General features: G+C 41.1%; 1 protein-coding gene across 1 annotated transcript in view; it reads left to right on the forward strand.

Annotated features, from left to right (window-relative positions):
* Window positions 1-18032, forward strand: part of LOC102387461 (ERC protein 2) — a 500449-nt gene that overhangs the window by 133693 nt on the left and 348724 nt on the right. Inside the window, exon 2 of the mRNA XM_025211594.1 lies at window positions 7434-7850. Within this exon, the coding sequence (XP_025067379.1) occupies window positions 7434-7850 (417 nt within the window). The remainder of the gene's footprint in view (window positions 1-7433; window positions 7851-18032) is intronic.

Here is an 18032-nt window from a genome sequence, read left to right on the forward strand (position 1 = left end):
CTTCTCCCCATACAGGGTTCTAAAACGAGGGGCTTTTTTCCTCATGTTAAATGGGGGAAAAAATTCTCATCTCAGAACTGAGTAAAGACAGTGACTTTTAAATGCTCTTATCTTTACTTTTATTTTTAAAAGTGACACTAAGAAAATGTTAGTGTCCATTAAAAATTAACTTCACTGGAAACTGAAGTTAGCTAATGATACAGACAGTTCAGTAGGATTTTCAAAAATGCCTAGGCAAGTCAGTTGCCTAATTCATTGATTCATTCTAACTGCTTTTTGAAATCTAGTTGGTATAATAATTGGGTTTAGAAGACAAAATAAAGAATAACCCATTAAAACAGATATGAAGAGATCTTGCGAATTTCTTACCCACAGGATGTGTCTACAAAAGACGCTTTCCTTGAGATGAGAGCAAATTATTGCACAATAAGCATCACCATCTACACGTGCAGAGACTTACTGTGCAGTAATCTGCTTTAATCCCGTGTAAATTTGCTACTTGTAAATATAAGTAGAAAATGTACTGAGAAGTAATTATTGCACAGTACAGCACTTGTAGATGACTGGGAGCAAATTTGCTCCTGGTCAGCTGTGTAGCAGGGGGTGGGAGATTGCTCCCTGCCCACAGGAGCTGCCTGTTGCTGTAGCAGGCTCTGCTACCAGAGCCTGATCATGGAGCTGGGGCTGAAAACAATCACCTCCCAGCCCATGCTCCATGACTGCAGAGCTGAGGCTGGAAATAAGCTCCCAGCCAGTTCCCAGCCCTAGTGCCATGATCATGGAGCAGGGGCTGGGAGCTCCCTGCACAGGGAGAGTTCCCTACTCAGCCTGGAGCTGGCTGGGACCTGTCTCTGTCCAGGACATTTCCCAACAAGCCCTGGGCTGCTTGGGGAAGTCTGTACATGCAGCTTGGAGGTGGCTGTCATCTGTCCCATTTTGGGCAGTCCCCAGCCACCTCCAGGCTGCATATGCAGACTTCCTTGTGCAGCCTAGGGCTGGCTGGGAATTGTCCTGGTCAGGGGCAGGTCCTAGCCCCATGCCCTGATCCACTGGTGGTGCAGCTAGCAGTGAGCACCCATCTGGGTGGGGATTTCCTGCCCAGCTGAGGGCATGCTGCTAGCTTCCCCACCTGTGGATTGGGGCAGGGGGCTGAAACTTGCCCCTCCCCTGCAGCTCTTTCTAAGCCCCCTGCCCCGTCCCCATCCCCCCTGGGGCAGGGAGACGTTGTCCCCGCCTGGGTTTCAGTGGTGGTCCCCACCCCTGCAGAAGGAAGCTCCCAGGGGCAGGGAGTAATGTCCTAGCCCCCACCAGGAGACAACTGTCCTGGCACTGTGCTCCCTGCTGGCCTCTGGACTAGCACCCAGGGGGATCTTAGAGCTCCCCCTGGCTGCTGCAGGGGGCCAGTGCAGGGCTGGTGGGAGCAGGAGCAGACTTGCTGCCATAAGCAGCAAATCTGCTCCTGTCTCCCTGCACATGTAGATGCCTGCCTGGAGTGAATTTATTCTGGAGTAAACCAACCCTGTAGCATTTGCACATGTAGATGTGTTCACAGAGGAAGGAATGACCCCTATAAAACTCTTGGATTCAGAGGCTTGTCACTATTTATTTAATATTAGTTTACCTAGATGATAGGCACTTGAGACCTTCTTTTGGATCAGATCCTCCTTCTCACCTGAATCTTGAGGCTTGAGGATGAACCATGCCTCTATAAGCTTTTGTGACCTAAAGGTTTCAAAAGATGGATTGGCTGGGCAGTCATCACATGCTTCAAGAAATTCTTACTACTCCTAAAAATAACTACAACTACCAACAGATTACAGCATAAAGAAAAATGCAGTGCTGAGTCTTTAAATATCTCCCTGGATACCTATACTGAAATGCACTGCAAGAAACTTTCTTTTTTGAAAAGGTAGAAATTAATTTGGAAAATGTCTGAATATGTTTTGTAGTAGGTGTAGTCACAGGTCTTCACTCTCTGAATGCTGTTTGTTCTCTGGCTTCATATAGGCATTACATTTCTACTGGAAGAAGAATCATTGGTATTAATAAGAAGGTCTCAACCTGGAAGATCTTCATATGCTTGTAAGTTTCCCTCCTGGTCTGGTCCAGGAGAGGAATGGAGCAACAACAGCTACTCCTTGACTTTTCTCCAAACTGGAGACTGTCTGGTTTGGAGAAGGAGCTGGGGGCTTTGTCCTACTGCTGCCTTTCTTTTCCCTCCCAGACCAGTCTTGGAGGGGAGGAGAGCAGGAGGCTTTGTGAACCCCCATCAGTTTGTCATTGCCGCTCCTAATGTCCAGCTGGGTAGCGGGGGTGAGGACTGCAAAGCCCTAATTGCTGGGAATCAGGCTTGGGGAGGCTGTCCCCAAGCCCTGTTCCCAGCCCCTGCCAACTTCCCATTGCCACACCTGGGGGCAGGGATTGTAAAGCCCCAGGGGCTAGGACTGGGGCCAGGGAAGCTATTCTCTACTTCCCCCCCTAGTTCCCAGTCTCTTGTACTTTAAATGCTGTGTGTTCTACTTATTTGAGCAGTACATGGGGGTGATTTAAAAGCTGGGGAGCTGGGACCCAGGGTTGGGGAAGTTGTCAGCAGCCCCACTTCCCTCTAACTTCAGCTTTAAAGTGATTTAAGACCATGGGGGACTGCATATTTACAGCTTGCCTCCTTCCCAGACAGGGGAGAGAATAGGTTATCAAGTAATGGCTTCCCTAAGGGCAGGGGAGGCCCAGGGAGCAGCCCTCCAGTGCCTCCTGGCTGGAGAGCTTGCCTGTGTAGCTCTTTATGCAAGGGGCTGCTACACAGCTCCCAGGCTGTTTTTCAACTGGTAAGAATTTCTCCAAAATTCTTACCAGTAGAAATGAGTACCTGTACATGGCCTCTGTCTCTGCTGGGCTCATCTAAAGACCAGTCAATCAGCATATTTTGATGGGCTTCTTTAATTTTTTGGATTAGACCCAATATCAGCAATATACATGCTTCATGGACATCAGCTACAGAGTTAAAAAGGATCTAAAGGTTATGGATGAGAGTATTCAGTTAGACTCTGAGACAGGGAAATGTTTTATTTTTTCTGGTGTCCAATATTTTTGCTGATTGTTGGAATTTAGTTGACCATGTTAGCAATTTAGCTATTTTTTAAAATTAAATTCAGAGACCAATAGTGGTTATACAGTTACTTTAACAAATGTTTTAAATAGAGGTGCACTGATACATTGGTCTGATATTGGATTGGCACTGATATACAGAAAACTGACTGTATCAGAAATCGGCTTTTTTTAATCTGATGCTGCTGATAATGTGGCCCATATATGCCTTGTCACGTGCACAGCTGCAGCATGCATGGGGCCAGAAGCGCAGCCTGGCAGCTTGGAGAGCTGCATCCAGCTGGTAAGTCTGCTCCGGTGGAAGGGGAGGGGGAAGGGAAGGGGCATGAGGGGGCAGATTGAGGCCCCTGTGGTGAGGGAGGTAGTGGGGCAGCCCAGCCCAGCCCCTACTGGGAAGAGCTTGGCACAGCCCCTGACCCCAGCCCGCAGCAGCAGCTTACCCTGCGTGCAGATCCAGGGGGAAAACACCCCCAATGTCCTTCTGGGATGGACACAGGAGCTGCCTCCTTCTCCCTATGCCCCCAGAAAAGATGCGGCTCCATCCTGTGCCCTGCCCTGGTGGGGCAACACCTGCCCCAGCCCCTGCCCCACTCCTTCCCTCATGGCAGGGTCCTCAATCTGCGCCCCCCACGCCCCTTGCCACACCCCTTCCACCACAACGGACTTACCAGCCAGACACTGCTCTTCAAGCTGCTGGGCTGTGTATTAGAAATTGGATCGCTGGTGGCCAATATGCCTCCTTAAAAACTGGCTATTGGTATGGGTCCAAAAAATCTCTATCGGTGCACCCTTAATTTAAAAACAAAGGAAATACCAACTGCATGCCATAATACATGGCAACGATACAGTACTTATAAAGTACTGTAATACAGTAGTTACAGTTACAAGTAAGCTAGCAAGAGGGAAAATTTTAGCTGTCCCATTCTGGTTGATATCAGCAGGTTCAGCTCATGCTAGTGAAGAACAGCTCTCTCTTGCTTTGTTTTATGCGTTTAGGGTTTTAATTATATCATGTTTTATAGATATAATTATATCTGAAGTATTTGATTTTTAGAATTGATCTGATCTCGCTGCAAAAGCTTTCATACATACCTTTTTTTTCTCCAAAAAACTTGTTTTTGTTTACCTGTACTTCGTTATTGGTGGGCTTTTCTAGATGCACTCAAGTCAAATGGTAGCATGGCAATCTTTTTGCTATTATCTACTGCCTTTTTATGTTAGTATCTATATAGTAGCTCCCTTCCTTTTACCACAACATTAGGACTTTTAAGGTGTGTCTACATGCTATATGCAACATGCTATATCACAATATGGCGTGATATGGCAGTGTAGCGATCACATGGGTCTACATGTGACTGGCAGCTACGGTGCTGTAGCAGCACACTTCCCTGGTATAGCGTGCTGCTATAGTGATGTAGCAGCAAAATCTAACCATGTGCTGTGCGCATGGTGCATTAACCATCTGTACTGCGCCATGCTTTAGTACTTCCAAAAGGAAGTACTAACGCATGGTGCCATAGCAACCTCATCATATAGTGACATGTAGACACACTCTTACTGTCTCTTTTTCAGTCTTTTTCATTGCTTATATCATGGATTTCTGGAGGTTTGTTCATACTTGTATATACGAAATTCTTAAACATATATTTACACGTTATATATTAAATTTTCTTGACATGTTAAACTTGATTCCTATGCTGATTTGCTTCTTTTACTTCCCTTCCTTTCTTTTTCATCAGAATAAAGTGATATGCTGAAGTTGCTATATGAAGGTCGTTTCTAGTTTCGTCCTCTTATTTGAATTAGTAATGGGCCCCTATTTCTGTTCTAATCTTTAATCAGATAAGGAAGGGAAATAGTAATTCCACACTGTGAAAAAGAATCTTGCTTCTCTTTGGCATGGACCAGAAAGATTTTTGGACAACTTACTTTTAATATGGAAATTTCAAATATCAAAGGCCACCTATGCTTTCAATTTTATGAGCTCCCTTCCAGAGTTGCGCCTGAAAGTCATACTCCGCAAGCAGGATATCTTTTTCTTTACTATTATTAAATATCCATTGTGTTGACTGACTAATGTCATGCAGAAGAACTCTGAGACCAGATGGAACACAGAGAAGAATTTTAAAAAGAAGTTATGTTAACTAAAATTTACAATGTAAGGTTTAGAGCTTGCTTATTTTGAAGATTCTTTTTCTTCCTGCATTTCATTTCTCCTTCATATCTGAATTTATTCATTGATTCATTATAACCATTCATCATTAAATCTGAGCTCAGCAAGACTCCATCCACTGTTCAATTTTTGCACTTATAAGTACTCTATATAATAACTTAATTTAATTTAAATTCCTAGAGAATATTTTGATTTTTGTAACTTAAATAATAAAAGCAGAGAGAGATTAAAAATGTAAAATAATGCTATTAAAGTAAGAATGTCAGGGTATTTTAAAATAAGATTCCGGGAAGATTGATAATCTATTTTAAATGGAAAATTTTAACAGTTAACCTCTCATAAGTTTTACTCAAAATGGGGTACTTTATAATCAACATTTCTTTGCTTTTGATGTATATAATTTATGTCAACTGAAAAATCAGCTCTATATATGCACAAGCATTAACACTGTTTAATTTATAATCATGCAATCTGTTCTTTCTTTATAGAGTGTGTTTTTTAATAACCAGTAATATTAATGGAAATAACTTCTGGTCATATGAAGAAAAGGATAGCTGAATGACAGAAAAAACTATAGTAAACTTGATAACACTATGTCATTGCTAGTGCTTTGCCCCAGTTGCAAGAACTGCATCTAGTTTTGATTTCAAGAAATTTTTAATATATAGATTGAATGATTTTTTACATTCAGTTTAAGTTAATTTTATTGTTATAACATTATATCCTTGCTGTGCTGTACAACAAACATTGCAGAACTAGTAGACCTCTTCTGTCTTTAACTTAATTTAACTTAATTACATTATGCCAGTGATTTTGTAAGAAAATATGTAGAGCTTCAGGAATGAATAAAAATGCATAATGCCATGTTTCTAAGTGACTGATGAGCTTTGATTATTAACCATACAACTATTAGGAATGTATATTTTTTTAATGTACATTATTTTAAAAGTTCTTTTTTAATGAATATGGGAAAAATCTGTGAGATATGCAGCTATCAATATAATTTATATTTTGCTTTTGATATACTCTGAAATTAGTAGTATAGGACAAATTAAATTTAGGACAATTTTTGGGGTGTAAATCCAGCCTTAATTAGGCAGAATTCCTACTGATTATGACTATATTTTGATTAAAAAATTAAGATTTAGTCATAATAGAGTGATAAACCATTTTATATAGATAAAGTATAGTGAGTACAAAATATTTTATAATATGTGTAGAAATATCGAATAATATGGAAGAGCCAGAGTCAAATTAGTTGGGATATTTTTTATTGAGTGCTGGATTTACAGTTTTTTGAATTTTGATTTTCTTTACTTTGAGTAGAGGAACCATAAGTTTAGATGTATATATTTAAATGCTCCCAGGTTGTTATTTAATACAATAAAATGACATTTTCTGTTGAAGGTACTTTATGTTGAATTCAGTTTTTTCTGTTGAATCTCCTTTGCTTGCATCTGATCTTTCTTTCTGTTGATTTTGCTTCATTTTTTCATTTACCATGCTGTTCAGTTTTTGGATGCCAGGAGAACAAAGGTTTGTTCACTATTTGCAGTCAATTTGTTTTTCCAAACACAGTATTACTTATTGCGTGCATACTTTTTATTTGCTTAGTAGACACAGTAATCCTGTTTACTAAACTTATTCATACCTTTAATTGCAATAAATAATAAAAATAATTTACCCTATTTTATAATGAACTCTGATTTGCATTTTTCAATGAACATGGGACAAAATAGAAGGTAGAATTTAGAAAACATGGAATACTGTGTCTTCAAGTTTTATAGATACGTAAAAAATTCAATATTAGATGTATGCCTTTGAAACTTTTGAAATAGTTCACTGCCTAGTTTTAGGATGGTTTGTTTTGTTTACTATTAATTTTACCTGTAACTGATGTGTGTGTGTGTGTGTGTGTGTGTGTGCGTGCGCGCGTGTGTACTTGCACATGTATGCACACATGTGCTTGCATAAATGTTTTATATTTTCCAGAAGCACTTGAAAAACTTCACTACAAATATTTTATCACTTGTGCATTAGATATTTTATACAGCACTGTCAGTACTGATTCGTCTAAATTTTGTGATGTTAAATAACAGTAATGTAACCAAAGACAAATTCCATTCATATCTTTTATTGATCTCTTGTATTTCAGCACCTGCAAATGACAATCCAGGCACTTCAAGATGAGCTTCGAACCCAGAGAGACCTTAATCATCTTCTTCAACAAGAAAGTGGAAACCGTGGTGCTGAGCATTTTACTATTGAGCTTACAGAGGAAAATTTCCGAAGACTTCAAGCAGAACATGACAGACAGGCTAAAGAGCTCTTTCTTTTGAGAAAAACTCTAGAAGAAATGGAATTGAGAATTGAAACACAAAAGCAGACACTAAATGCCAGAGATGAGTCAATAAAAAAGCTCCTAGAAATGTTGCAAAGCAAAGGTTTGCCATCCAAAGGAATGGAAGACGACAACGAAAGAACTCGAAGGATGGCAGAGGCTGAATCTCAGGTTAATCATTTAGAAGTGATTTTAGACCAGAAAGAGAAGGAAAACATACATCTTCGAGAGGTAAGAAAATCACCATCTAATTTTTTTCTGATAAAAAGGTACTGTCAAGATACTGCAGTAAGTTGCAAAGCTATTTTCAGCTTTGGAAACTTGAAACTGATATCGATTCCAGTCTGATTTTTCTTGCATTATCCCCACCCTGCACCTATGAAACATCCATTTTCAGATTATTCCAACTCATAAAAATGGATGCATCAATATTTATATATATCTTGAAAACAGGTATAAGAAAAATGAGGTCACTTTTATGTTTATTCCTTTTGACAGTGTCTTTTTAATCATAAAGCCACATTTCCTATGAAAAATGAAGTTTATGACAACTGCTAATATTGCAATCAAAGTATGAGGAAGAAATATAAACTTTCTTACACATAAGAAGCTAGAAATTAGAGTAAAATGATTTGGGCTTGCTTATTATATCTTTGTATTTAAGATGTTCCATTTGGAATGTTTCATTGTTCATAGAAACATGCTCAGACACCTGTGCACGTGTGTTCCTTAATGCATTTACAATGGTGGTTTCTAACTTTTTGCATAAATCAACCTCTTTGCTACAGTAGAACATTGGCTGTACCAGCCAGTTTATACCTATTCATGTTCAAATGTTAGCGTTTTACTCTGAAGCAGATGTTGGGCTTATTAAGTACCTACTCTCACAACAGATTGGTTTGTACTTTAGTTTGGATCATAGATCATTGGGCAGGAGATGAGAAGCAGCATAAAGGTTAATGACTGAAGTAAGGACAGTAGCCAGGCTGTCCAACTTCTGTGTGACTGGGAGCCACAGGATCCCCAGCCACATACTGCTTGGGCTTCATGTCATACCATGCAAGTACCCTTTGCCCCTCTGCTGCACCACAGGGGCCCTGACATGTGCAACATCTTTCCCACCCCCTGCAGTGCGTGGGCCTCCAAAGTGCTGCATGATCTCTGCTTGTGCATCTCATGGGCCCCCAATGGCACTACACTGCGTGGATCCCCTCACACACCACTCCCACTCCTCCCACTTAGTAGCTGGTGACTCTCACTGCATCACGTCAGCCCAGGTGCCACACGGGGTCCCCACATCCCAAGGACTCCTGCAGCAGCAGCAAAAAGCAGAGGGGAATGGCATTCAGACCAGGAGCCCAGGGTCTGCAGTTTAACTCTTCAGGTGTCACATGCAGCTTGTGGGCCATCAGTTGAACAGACCTGGATTAGAGCATGTGAAACTACTTGCAAAATATGATGTATCAATATTGAGACCATTATCAGATGTCAGGAATCACTGTTATGCATAGTTAAGAAATATCAACCTTGCTGCTTTGAAACTGAAAGAGAATGTTAAGTGGTCTCTACAGAACATAGGTCAGAAGTTCTTATTGCTTTGTCATAGAGTAATTGCTTTATATTTAGTTTGCAACTTTTGCAGTAATTGGAAGGAACAGGAGAAAGGCATTTTTAAAACTCTCTTTTATGTTTTCCCTTTTTTCCATTTTTCTTTTACAATGCAGCCACTTTCCTTCCAAAGACCACAAATGGGCAATTTGTCTGTGAGAAGAGATGCCCTGGTCTTCACCAGTTCCCCAGACCAAGCAGCACTCAGACAATTCTGACATCAGAAATATGTTTAGTGATTTTTAACAAAACATAGATTTTTACATGAGGCTGAGTTTATTGGTCAGATGACTATACTGACCAGAACTCTATTCTAGTGGTATTTATGATCCATCTGTATACAAAATCTCACAGGCCATGTTCTTATATGTTTATATTTCAAGCCCTTTTTATTTCTCTTTTTGCAATGCGTTACTTCTTTAGGGAGGGGAGGAGTAAAGTTTTGCCCTCTAGTCTGTTGTTTCACATAAAAAGCCCGTAGTCTTTTTCTGAGGCAAAATTCTCATTTAAATCAATATTATCTGTTAGTAAAGTCTGAAAGTTAATGGAATTTGAAAGGATTTCTAGGAGAAAATTTGACTCCATTTGTCATACAGAACCTTCTGTATGGTGCAGTCTAGCTTCTTGGTTTTGATCTGCTTTTCTCTGAAGAGCTTATTCTGATTATTATAAGGTTACATGATTTATTATTAATGTTGGTCCTCTATTTTATATTCTGGAACTTAGAAATCAGTGTCATGTAGGTCTCTGCATCCTGATTTCCAGTTTTGGTCTCATACTGGTTTTGGATAGAAAGCTGTGTGCATTGCTTTAATTGAGATGACACTTGATATGCAATACATTCTTGTATATTTATTAGAAGAGAGAGTTGACTTAGCTCTGATCTGCAGGCATAACTGGGGGAGTTCCTTTTAACCTATAGAATTTATTTAAGTAATTGCTAGTGTAGGTGAGGTTTTTGCCATTTGGTGCAGTCTTCCAGTGTTATAAAAAGGAATTATTATGTTTGAATAGTTATAGCAAGTTTACCCAGGGCATGTCTACATGAGATGCTTAACTGTGTAGTAGCATAGTTTACTGCGCAGTGAGCATATGTGTCTACATGTGCACATGCTTACTACACAATAAACCTCACTAATCGCGAGTAAATTTGCTACCTGCAAACGCAAGTAGAAAATTTAGTTTTGATTAGTAACAATACAGTAGCACTTATGTAGATGCCTGACTGGGAGCAAATCTGCTCCTGGTTAGCTGTCCACTGGGGCAGGAGATTGCTCCCTGCCCCAAGGAGCTGCGGGCTGCTAGGGTAGGCTCTGCCACCAGAACCCAGGCAGGGACTATGTTCCCCTGCCCTGGCAGCAGGGAGCTCCAAGCCCCACCCTGCTTTGACATGGAGATTTGGGTGTGGGGCTGGGAGATAGTTCTCTCCAAGAAGCAGCTCTGCAACTGCAGGGCCAGCACTGGGAGAACCTTATCTCAAAATACTGGCCCTGCAACCATGGAGCTGGCACTGGGAGATAAGTCCCAGCGCTAGTCCCATGGTACGGAGCTGGCTCTGGTAGCTCCCAGCTGGCCGGGGCTGGGGAGCTTATTTCCCGCTCAGCTCCACGCTCATCAGGGGCAGGTCCCAGCCCCATGCCCTGATCTGGTAAGTGAGGCATGGGGCTTAGAAAGAGATGCAGGAGTGGGGTAACCCACTACCCTGATCTGCCGATGGGGTAGCTATCAGTGAGCTAGTTGCTAGCTGCCCCACTGGCACACTGCAGCAGGGGGCTGGGATCTGCCCCTCCTTTGCAGATCTTTCCAAGTCCCCTGCCCTTGATTGCAGAACCAGGGCCAGGAGCTCCCTGCTGCCGGGGCAGGGGGACATTGACCCCTCCTGGGCAGCAGTCAGTCCTCAGGGGCAGGGTATAATGTCCCAGCCAGCCCCTGGGCTAGCACCAAGGGGAACCTGGAGCTCCCCCTGGTGGTGGCAGGGGCCCATTGCAGTGCCCTAGGAAGTGGGAGCAGTTTGCTGCCATTAGCAGCAAATCTGCTCCGGCTTCTCTGCATGACGCCTGTTCGGGAGCATTTACTTGCAAGTAGTTTATTTGCGAGTAAACTGATCCTAGATCAAATGCTTGTGTAGGCGTGCCCCCAGTGACTTATGTTTTATCTAGTGTTCTGTTTTTTCCCCCTGTGTAGATGACCTTCAGATTTTTTCTAAGACTTTTGGAGCCAGTCTGAAACTCCAGTACATTTTTTTGAATCCAGTGCATGAATAATTTCGGAGGTGTTACATTTTTATTTCTAACATTTTGTATACAAAGTATTTGATGTTTAAAATATAATGATGTCTGTCTTCTACAAGTTGATCTGAAAGGGCATGTTTGTAAAGTATATACCTAGGAAGCGTATTGTGTTTTAGAGGCATGTGTACACAGTGGGTATGTCTACACGTCCATTTATGTGCCGTAGTTACTGTGCATTAAGATTAGTACTTGCATAACCAAGTACTAAATCAATGCACAGTAACTGGTGCTACTATGCAGTAGTGCTGACACACAGCTTTTTAGTGATGCTAACTCTGCAGTAGCCTGATACTACTGTGTAATAGCATATTAGTATGGGTTTTACTTGGCATGCTACTGAGCAGCGTTAGACGCACCCAGTATTGATCAAACATTTGACGTCTATTTGCATTTATTTCTCTCTCTTGTTTGACTATTTGTTATTGCAATTAGAAGAGCAGACTGCCTAATAGCAACAGGCTAAGGTCCAGGTGATCTTTGTAACAGTATCAGAAAACAATACAATTAACATTTTCAGCTGCTAGTTTCTACAATAGTCTCCATGTCAGAGAAGAATGGTATATGAAGAAAAAAAATAAAAATCTTGCGCAAACAACAAATGCTATTTGTGGGGAAAAGTGTGGAACTTAAGACGAATGAGTGAAAATCACATATTGAATTAAGACACTGTAAACTGAAGAGAATTAACTTACTGGAAAGAGAAATCGAGGCACTGGCCATATAACCTCAGCATCAAGGTAAGCTTCTCTCAAACCTTTGCTGGCTACCAGTTCTCTCTTCTTGACATCAAACAGGTCTGCAGGTCTGTCTCTTCAATAAACCCTTCCTATTCCTTCCTCTTCCTATTGGGAAGTCACGTTTCATTTTCATTCTTCCGAGTTCTGTATTACTGCCAAATTTCCAAGTGCTCCGTATATTTCCCAGAGTCAGAAGTGCCTCCAGGATATTTCATTTACCACCATGCCTTCTGAAGTCCTTTTTAGGAATTAATTTCATGCATTCTTTGCCATAATCTACAAGTTACATCTATGCATTGCAATGGTGATTTTTTTTCAGTCCAAATCAGGTCATATTAGCTAAACGTTTCTTGATTCTGCAACTGATGAAGGAAGTTGGGCTTGCAGTCAGTACTTAAATTTATATATTTTAAGATGAAGGGTACATGTAATATGTCATCAAATAGGGAATAGGAATATTTAATCCTCCTAGGCAAAATGGAGGCCCTTGAAAAGAGTCCTTTCCACAAGCTGGAAATGGCCTTAGTCTTCACTGGAACTGACTGCATACTATTAGTGATTCATACCCTTTGTTGGCTTTCCTTTAACAAGTCTTCCCAAAGTAATGATCCCAGAAGGGGCCTATTAAATTAATTTGTGTAATGAAACATTCATCAAATCCAACTCCATAAGATTAGATATTTGATTATAGAAGATGAGCATTAGAATGTGGCTGTGCGTTAGTTTTTTTCTTATATTCTCTTTTGGGAACCCATTTCATCTTGGTAACTTACTATGATAGTGATATAGTATGAATTTCCAATCAACAGTTCACATTATTTTTTTGCAGTGTCATTAGATGTTTAGAATGCAAAATTGTATGAGAATGCAACATCTGAATTCCGATTTCTTCCCTTGAGAGGTTAGGAATGTTGCTGCCTAAATGGACTGGACTCATGGGTTTACTTCATTGGGGTGGTACATGGTAGAGGGTATCCCATGGAGAGAACCCTAAAAGTTTAGGCCACCTCAACCCAGGAGAATCTATAGGAAGAGGGAAATAGCTAACCAGCCAATCCTGGTAAGAATACTTTAAAAGAAGGGATTGCGGATAGAAGGGTTGAAGTCAATAAAGAAGGGATTGTATGACCAGAAGCTAAATGAGAGAGGTATTGAGGCATGTAAGAGCAATTCTTCAAACCTATTGGGCCCACCTTTTTGGCAGGCATGCCAGAAATAAAATCTTGAGCCCTCCCTGAGTGCCATTCTGATACCTTTCCCCTGCCAGGTCTACCACTCTGCTCGCTGCCCTGCTTCCTTGTTCCCTGCCTGATCTGTTGCTCTGTTTTTTGCTTCCTGCTGTGCTGTCCACTCCCACCCGAATCTGCTGCATGTTGTACACAGAAGCTGCCTTTGCCACACATAACATATGTGCTATAGGTTTGCCACCCCTGAGCTATACTACTGTATTTTTGTTTTTTATTTATTGTGTGAGAATTTGTTATGGAAAAACATGTACAGAGACACTTGCCAAATTGGTACCAAGTTTACTTGCATACTACATGCACCCCCCTCACCAAGCCCAAACCAGCCCTCCCAAATTGGGACGTGTATCTTAAGTGGGGAAGCTGATTTTTCTTCACCAGAATAGAAGCAGGATGGAAACATGCAGATATTGGGCACTTCTACACGTGCATTAATGCACCACAATTATCGCACATTAAGTTTATTACCTGTAATAAATAGCACAATAGCACCAGTGCATGTCTTCTAGCTGATGCTAAAGCTCAGTAGATGAATTCTACTGTGCATTAGCACAGCTTTTACTGTGACATGCTAATGTGCAGTAGAATTAGTCTACTGTGTATTGTGTAGATGCACCCAGTATGATCTAATGGCTGCCAAAATAACTGCTGCTTCTCTGTGGCCCAGCAAGCAGAAGGAGCAGAGTCCAGTGTTAACCCTCTCACAGGCACTAAGGAATTTAAGGAACGTAAAGGTGCTGGCTAAGCTGGCCCAGGGCAAATGAGCTGTCTAATGCAGTCTGTAGTATCTTCAAGCTTGTAGTGTGGAAACAACACTTTATTCTTTTCAGGAATTTATAGAAAGAACTATTTACACTAAACAAGTTACAGTTCTGCTACTGCCCTTGCAAGGGTCTGGGCCTAACTTTGTTGTTATCTTGCCACAGCAGGAAGTTTTTGCTGACTTACCCAGATTGCTTCCTGGGATGCCATACTTCTTGGATACTCTCTCTGTTTCCTGGAGGTCTTACTCAGTCGCACACACTTTTTTCACTACATTCTGGCTTCCAAAGACAAGGTGCACTGTTTGATTCCAGGGCATGTGACGTAAGAAAATCCAGTGCATTTTGACTAAGCCAAAATCTTTGCAATTATGTGCCAGATGCAAGGTGTGATGTTAATCTCAATACAGAGTCTCTGTAAACCTTTTTGTCTTGTGTTCTAGCTCTATTACAGTAACAGGTTGATTGTTTGACTCTTCTCCTTGATGGCCTCTAGAAGATGTCTTGAAGTACTTTCTTCACATTCTTCCTAGAGCAGGAAATGTAGCTAATTTTTAAAGAAATTTAGTATAATTGTATCTGTATATTTAGTGGTTGATTTATAATGTTGTAGAATTCATTTTTTCACATGTAGTTATAGTTATTCTCATTGCATTTTTCTTCTGATTTAGAAGACTGTACACAGCTTTTTTGTAGATGGACTATTAAATCTTCAATAATAGGGAAGTTTCATAACTTGAGAGAGAATAAGAGGACCTTTTTAATATTGTTTTATTACGTTTGGAGAGTTTATTTTCTCTGAGTGGTTAGTCAATATTCTGGGTGTTGTGAGTTTTTAGATATGTGAAAAACCTGATGGTGGAGGAAGGTACTTTATTGTAGTCATGTTTATTTTCAAAAAAATGTATGCACAATCCTGTTCCCTTGAATAAAGTAAGGATGAAACAGAAATAAGCATTGCTCAATATTTAAAGTCTCTAGGCGTGTGTAGACAAAACGGGGCCCTAAATTGAAGTGGTGGGTTTTAAAAAACAGTGCTTCAATTTAGGGCTGATTAAACCCCCATGTTGTGCACACACCCCGCTGACATACTTGCCTCTCCAGCGGGGAAACAGGGGTGAGCTGCCGGCTGTCAGAGTGGTCCCTGGGCTGCAGGGGGGGCAGAGGGGGGGCTGGTGCTTTCCTCTGCGGCAGCGGTGGGCCCTCCCCCTGGCAGCACCTGCCCACAGGCACTCCTTTGAGTAGTTTTAGTTTGCTGCCCCACAGCCAGGGGCAGGAAGCACCAGCCCCCTGCACAGCTCAGGCAGGCAGGCTCCAGGGGGGGAAAAAAAAGGATCAGGCTTGCCACTTTTCTTTGGTGGAGCCTGCTTTCCTGGGCTGCTGCCAGGTTGCCTGCAGGGCTTCCTGCAGACCCGTGGAGCTGCATGGAGCCCAGTGCTTCACTCTGCGGCTGTAGAGGCAGGAAACTAAAACTACTCAAAGGAGTTTTTGTTTGCTGCCCCCAAGTCATTTAAGGCGCATTACACTGCTGAATTTCCTACAGCAGCTGGAATTAATGCACAATACACTGCTGAGACATGCAAACACCAACACCATTAAAGTGGTGCAAAAGCATTTATCCTGCTTTAAAGTGTCATGCACACATACCTCTTGTTTTGTCTACACGACCCTTCTTTCTCTAGCCAAGACTTTGCTTAAAATTTTCTCTCACCTTTCTCTTAAACTGATGCTTCATATATTTCCCTAGCTATCCTTGAGTATCTGGTGCCTTCTGTTGATGTAGACATATAACATGACATGCCCCAAATTTTACTCAGCTTCTCCCAGCCCCAGCCCCAATCCCTCCCTACTCCCTCCCTCAACCCCAACAGATTTACCAGCTGGAGGCAGCTGTGTCACATGCCTGTCTATGGCCAAATCTCTGAAGTGGCCGTATCTTTTCCAAAGCTTTTCTGAATTGATCCGGATGCTTCAAAGCGATTTGGAGTTTTTAACTGGTCTCCCGATTTGATTTGGAGATTCAGTCCTCGAATTGGGCCGGATCTCCAAAACGAATCGGTTACCGAAACTTCACACAGCCGTACAGTTCTACACCCTAATCTCTGCATGTGTAGACACCTGCTCAAAAACCCTTACTCCAGTTCTTCTAAGGTACCTGCTTACAGTAGGCACTCTATCAATGTGTGTTTAGTACGTGGTGGGAGGGCTGGTCTGCACTGAACAAAGGGCTACCCTGGGATGAAACTAAGGGAGAGGGTAGATGAGTGGTATACTAGTGTCAATTACAGTTGTCACCTTCTGAGGAATAAATTCACTCCAGAATGGAGTAGTCTTGTTGTAAAATAGTGAATCATGCATCTGCTCCAGTTTCACATTCATTTAATGAATTAAAGTCAGTTTACTACTCTATACAATTGTCATGTAGCCACACCTGTAATCTGATTCTGAGAACTTCCTTCCTTTACCTGCTCTCTCTCTTAAACCCCCTCTCCCTACCTCTGTAAGAACTAGCTTCACCTGCTGCTTTGAATTAAGTCCCCAATGAAACTCTTCACCTGACCTTGCAACTGATTGATGTTATGCCTGCCAGCTTCAATGATTTCATTCTACCTGCAGCATAACAGTATTGTTTCAGCATATTCGTATTTTATTGAGAAGAATTTCTAAGTCAGAAACCTATTTCAGGTTCTTTTAAAATATTAGTTTCTGCTTACTAAACAAGTGAATGGAAAAAATCTCTGTTTCAAAATAATTTTTTGAATGTCTAAGGAACATAGAAAGCATTTTGTTTCTGGAGTGATAATTTGTCTTTAAACATTCTTTATCTCAGTTTAACCATCTGGAAATCTGGGTATTTTACTATAGCTCCTCAGGTAGGCTGTGAATGTTATGTAATTAATGTTTAAAGTAGGATTGTTATGAATGCAAATTATTAAAATTTCAACAAATCTTTGATACCAAAATTTGAATCTTAAACTCTTGCTTCTTCTCAGAGTCCCTGCTTGCAGGGCTTTTTAATTGAAAAAAGGAAGATGACATAAAGTTATCATAAAAAAACAATGAAAAAAGCATAGCAAAGATTTGGAAAGAAGTGTTCACCGAGGTGGAAGTTACTTTAGTCAGTGTCGAATTCTTGTGCTGCCATCACAGAAAGATCAGAAGACATAGTCTGAGGAGCAGTGGTAGGTCATTGAACCTGGTACAGCTAAAAGAGATCCAAGACACAGAGATGAAGTAGTGACTAGAATAACAACCAAAACAGAGAGTATGCTCCTGCTCCTGTAGTAGGCAGAAGATGTTTCTCTGGAAGGAGACTTTTTAAAATTTTGGACCAGCTTCCATTTTATTGGCCTCACAGATACGAGTGCACGAGACATGTAAACAATATAGTGTACAGGTGCAGGAGTAACATTTGCAAATACATTCTTCCTTCATTTTCCTATTCTGAGCTACTTGGGAATGATCTTGTGTGAGACTGAACATTTAATACCTCATAAAAATCAACTCATTGCCATCTCTTGATTGTGCTTGCAATTTTAGCACTAGTCAGTACTGTATCATAGACACAGCCTTGCAGTGATGTCTTATAAATGTTTACTTCACTGATTCAGTGATTCATGCACTTAAGTGGGATGAAAAAAGCCTCAGTGTTGGAATATATGAAAACTGCAACCTTTTAGATCAACAGTAACAGGAACCAAAGCTAAGTGAGGAAGTCATGTTTGGCCACCTTAACAAGACTTATATTCAGGAGTGGAGGATTTAGAGAGAG

Source organism: Alligator sinensis, unplaced genomic scaffold (genome assembly GCF_000455745.1).
Source record: "Alligator sinensis unplaced genomic scaffold, ASM45574v1 scaffold1308_1, whole genome shotgun sequence".
Lineage (NCBI taxonomy): Eukaryota > Metazoa > Chordata > Crocodylia > Alligatoridae > Alligator > Alligator sinensis.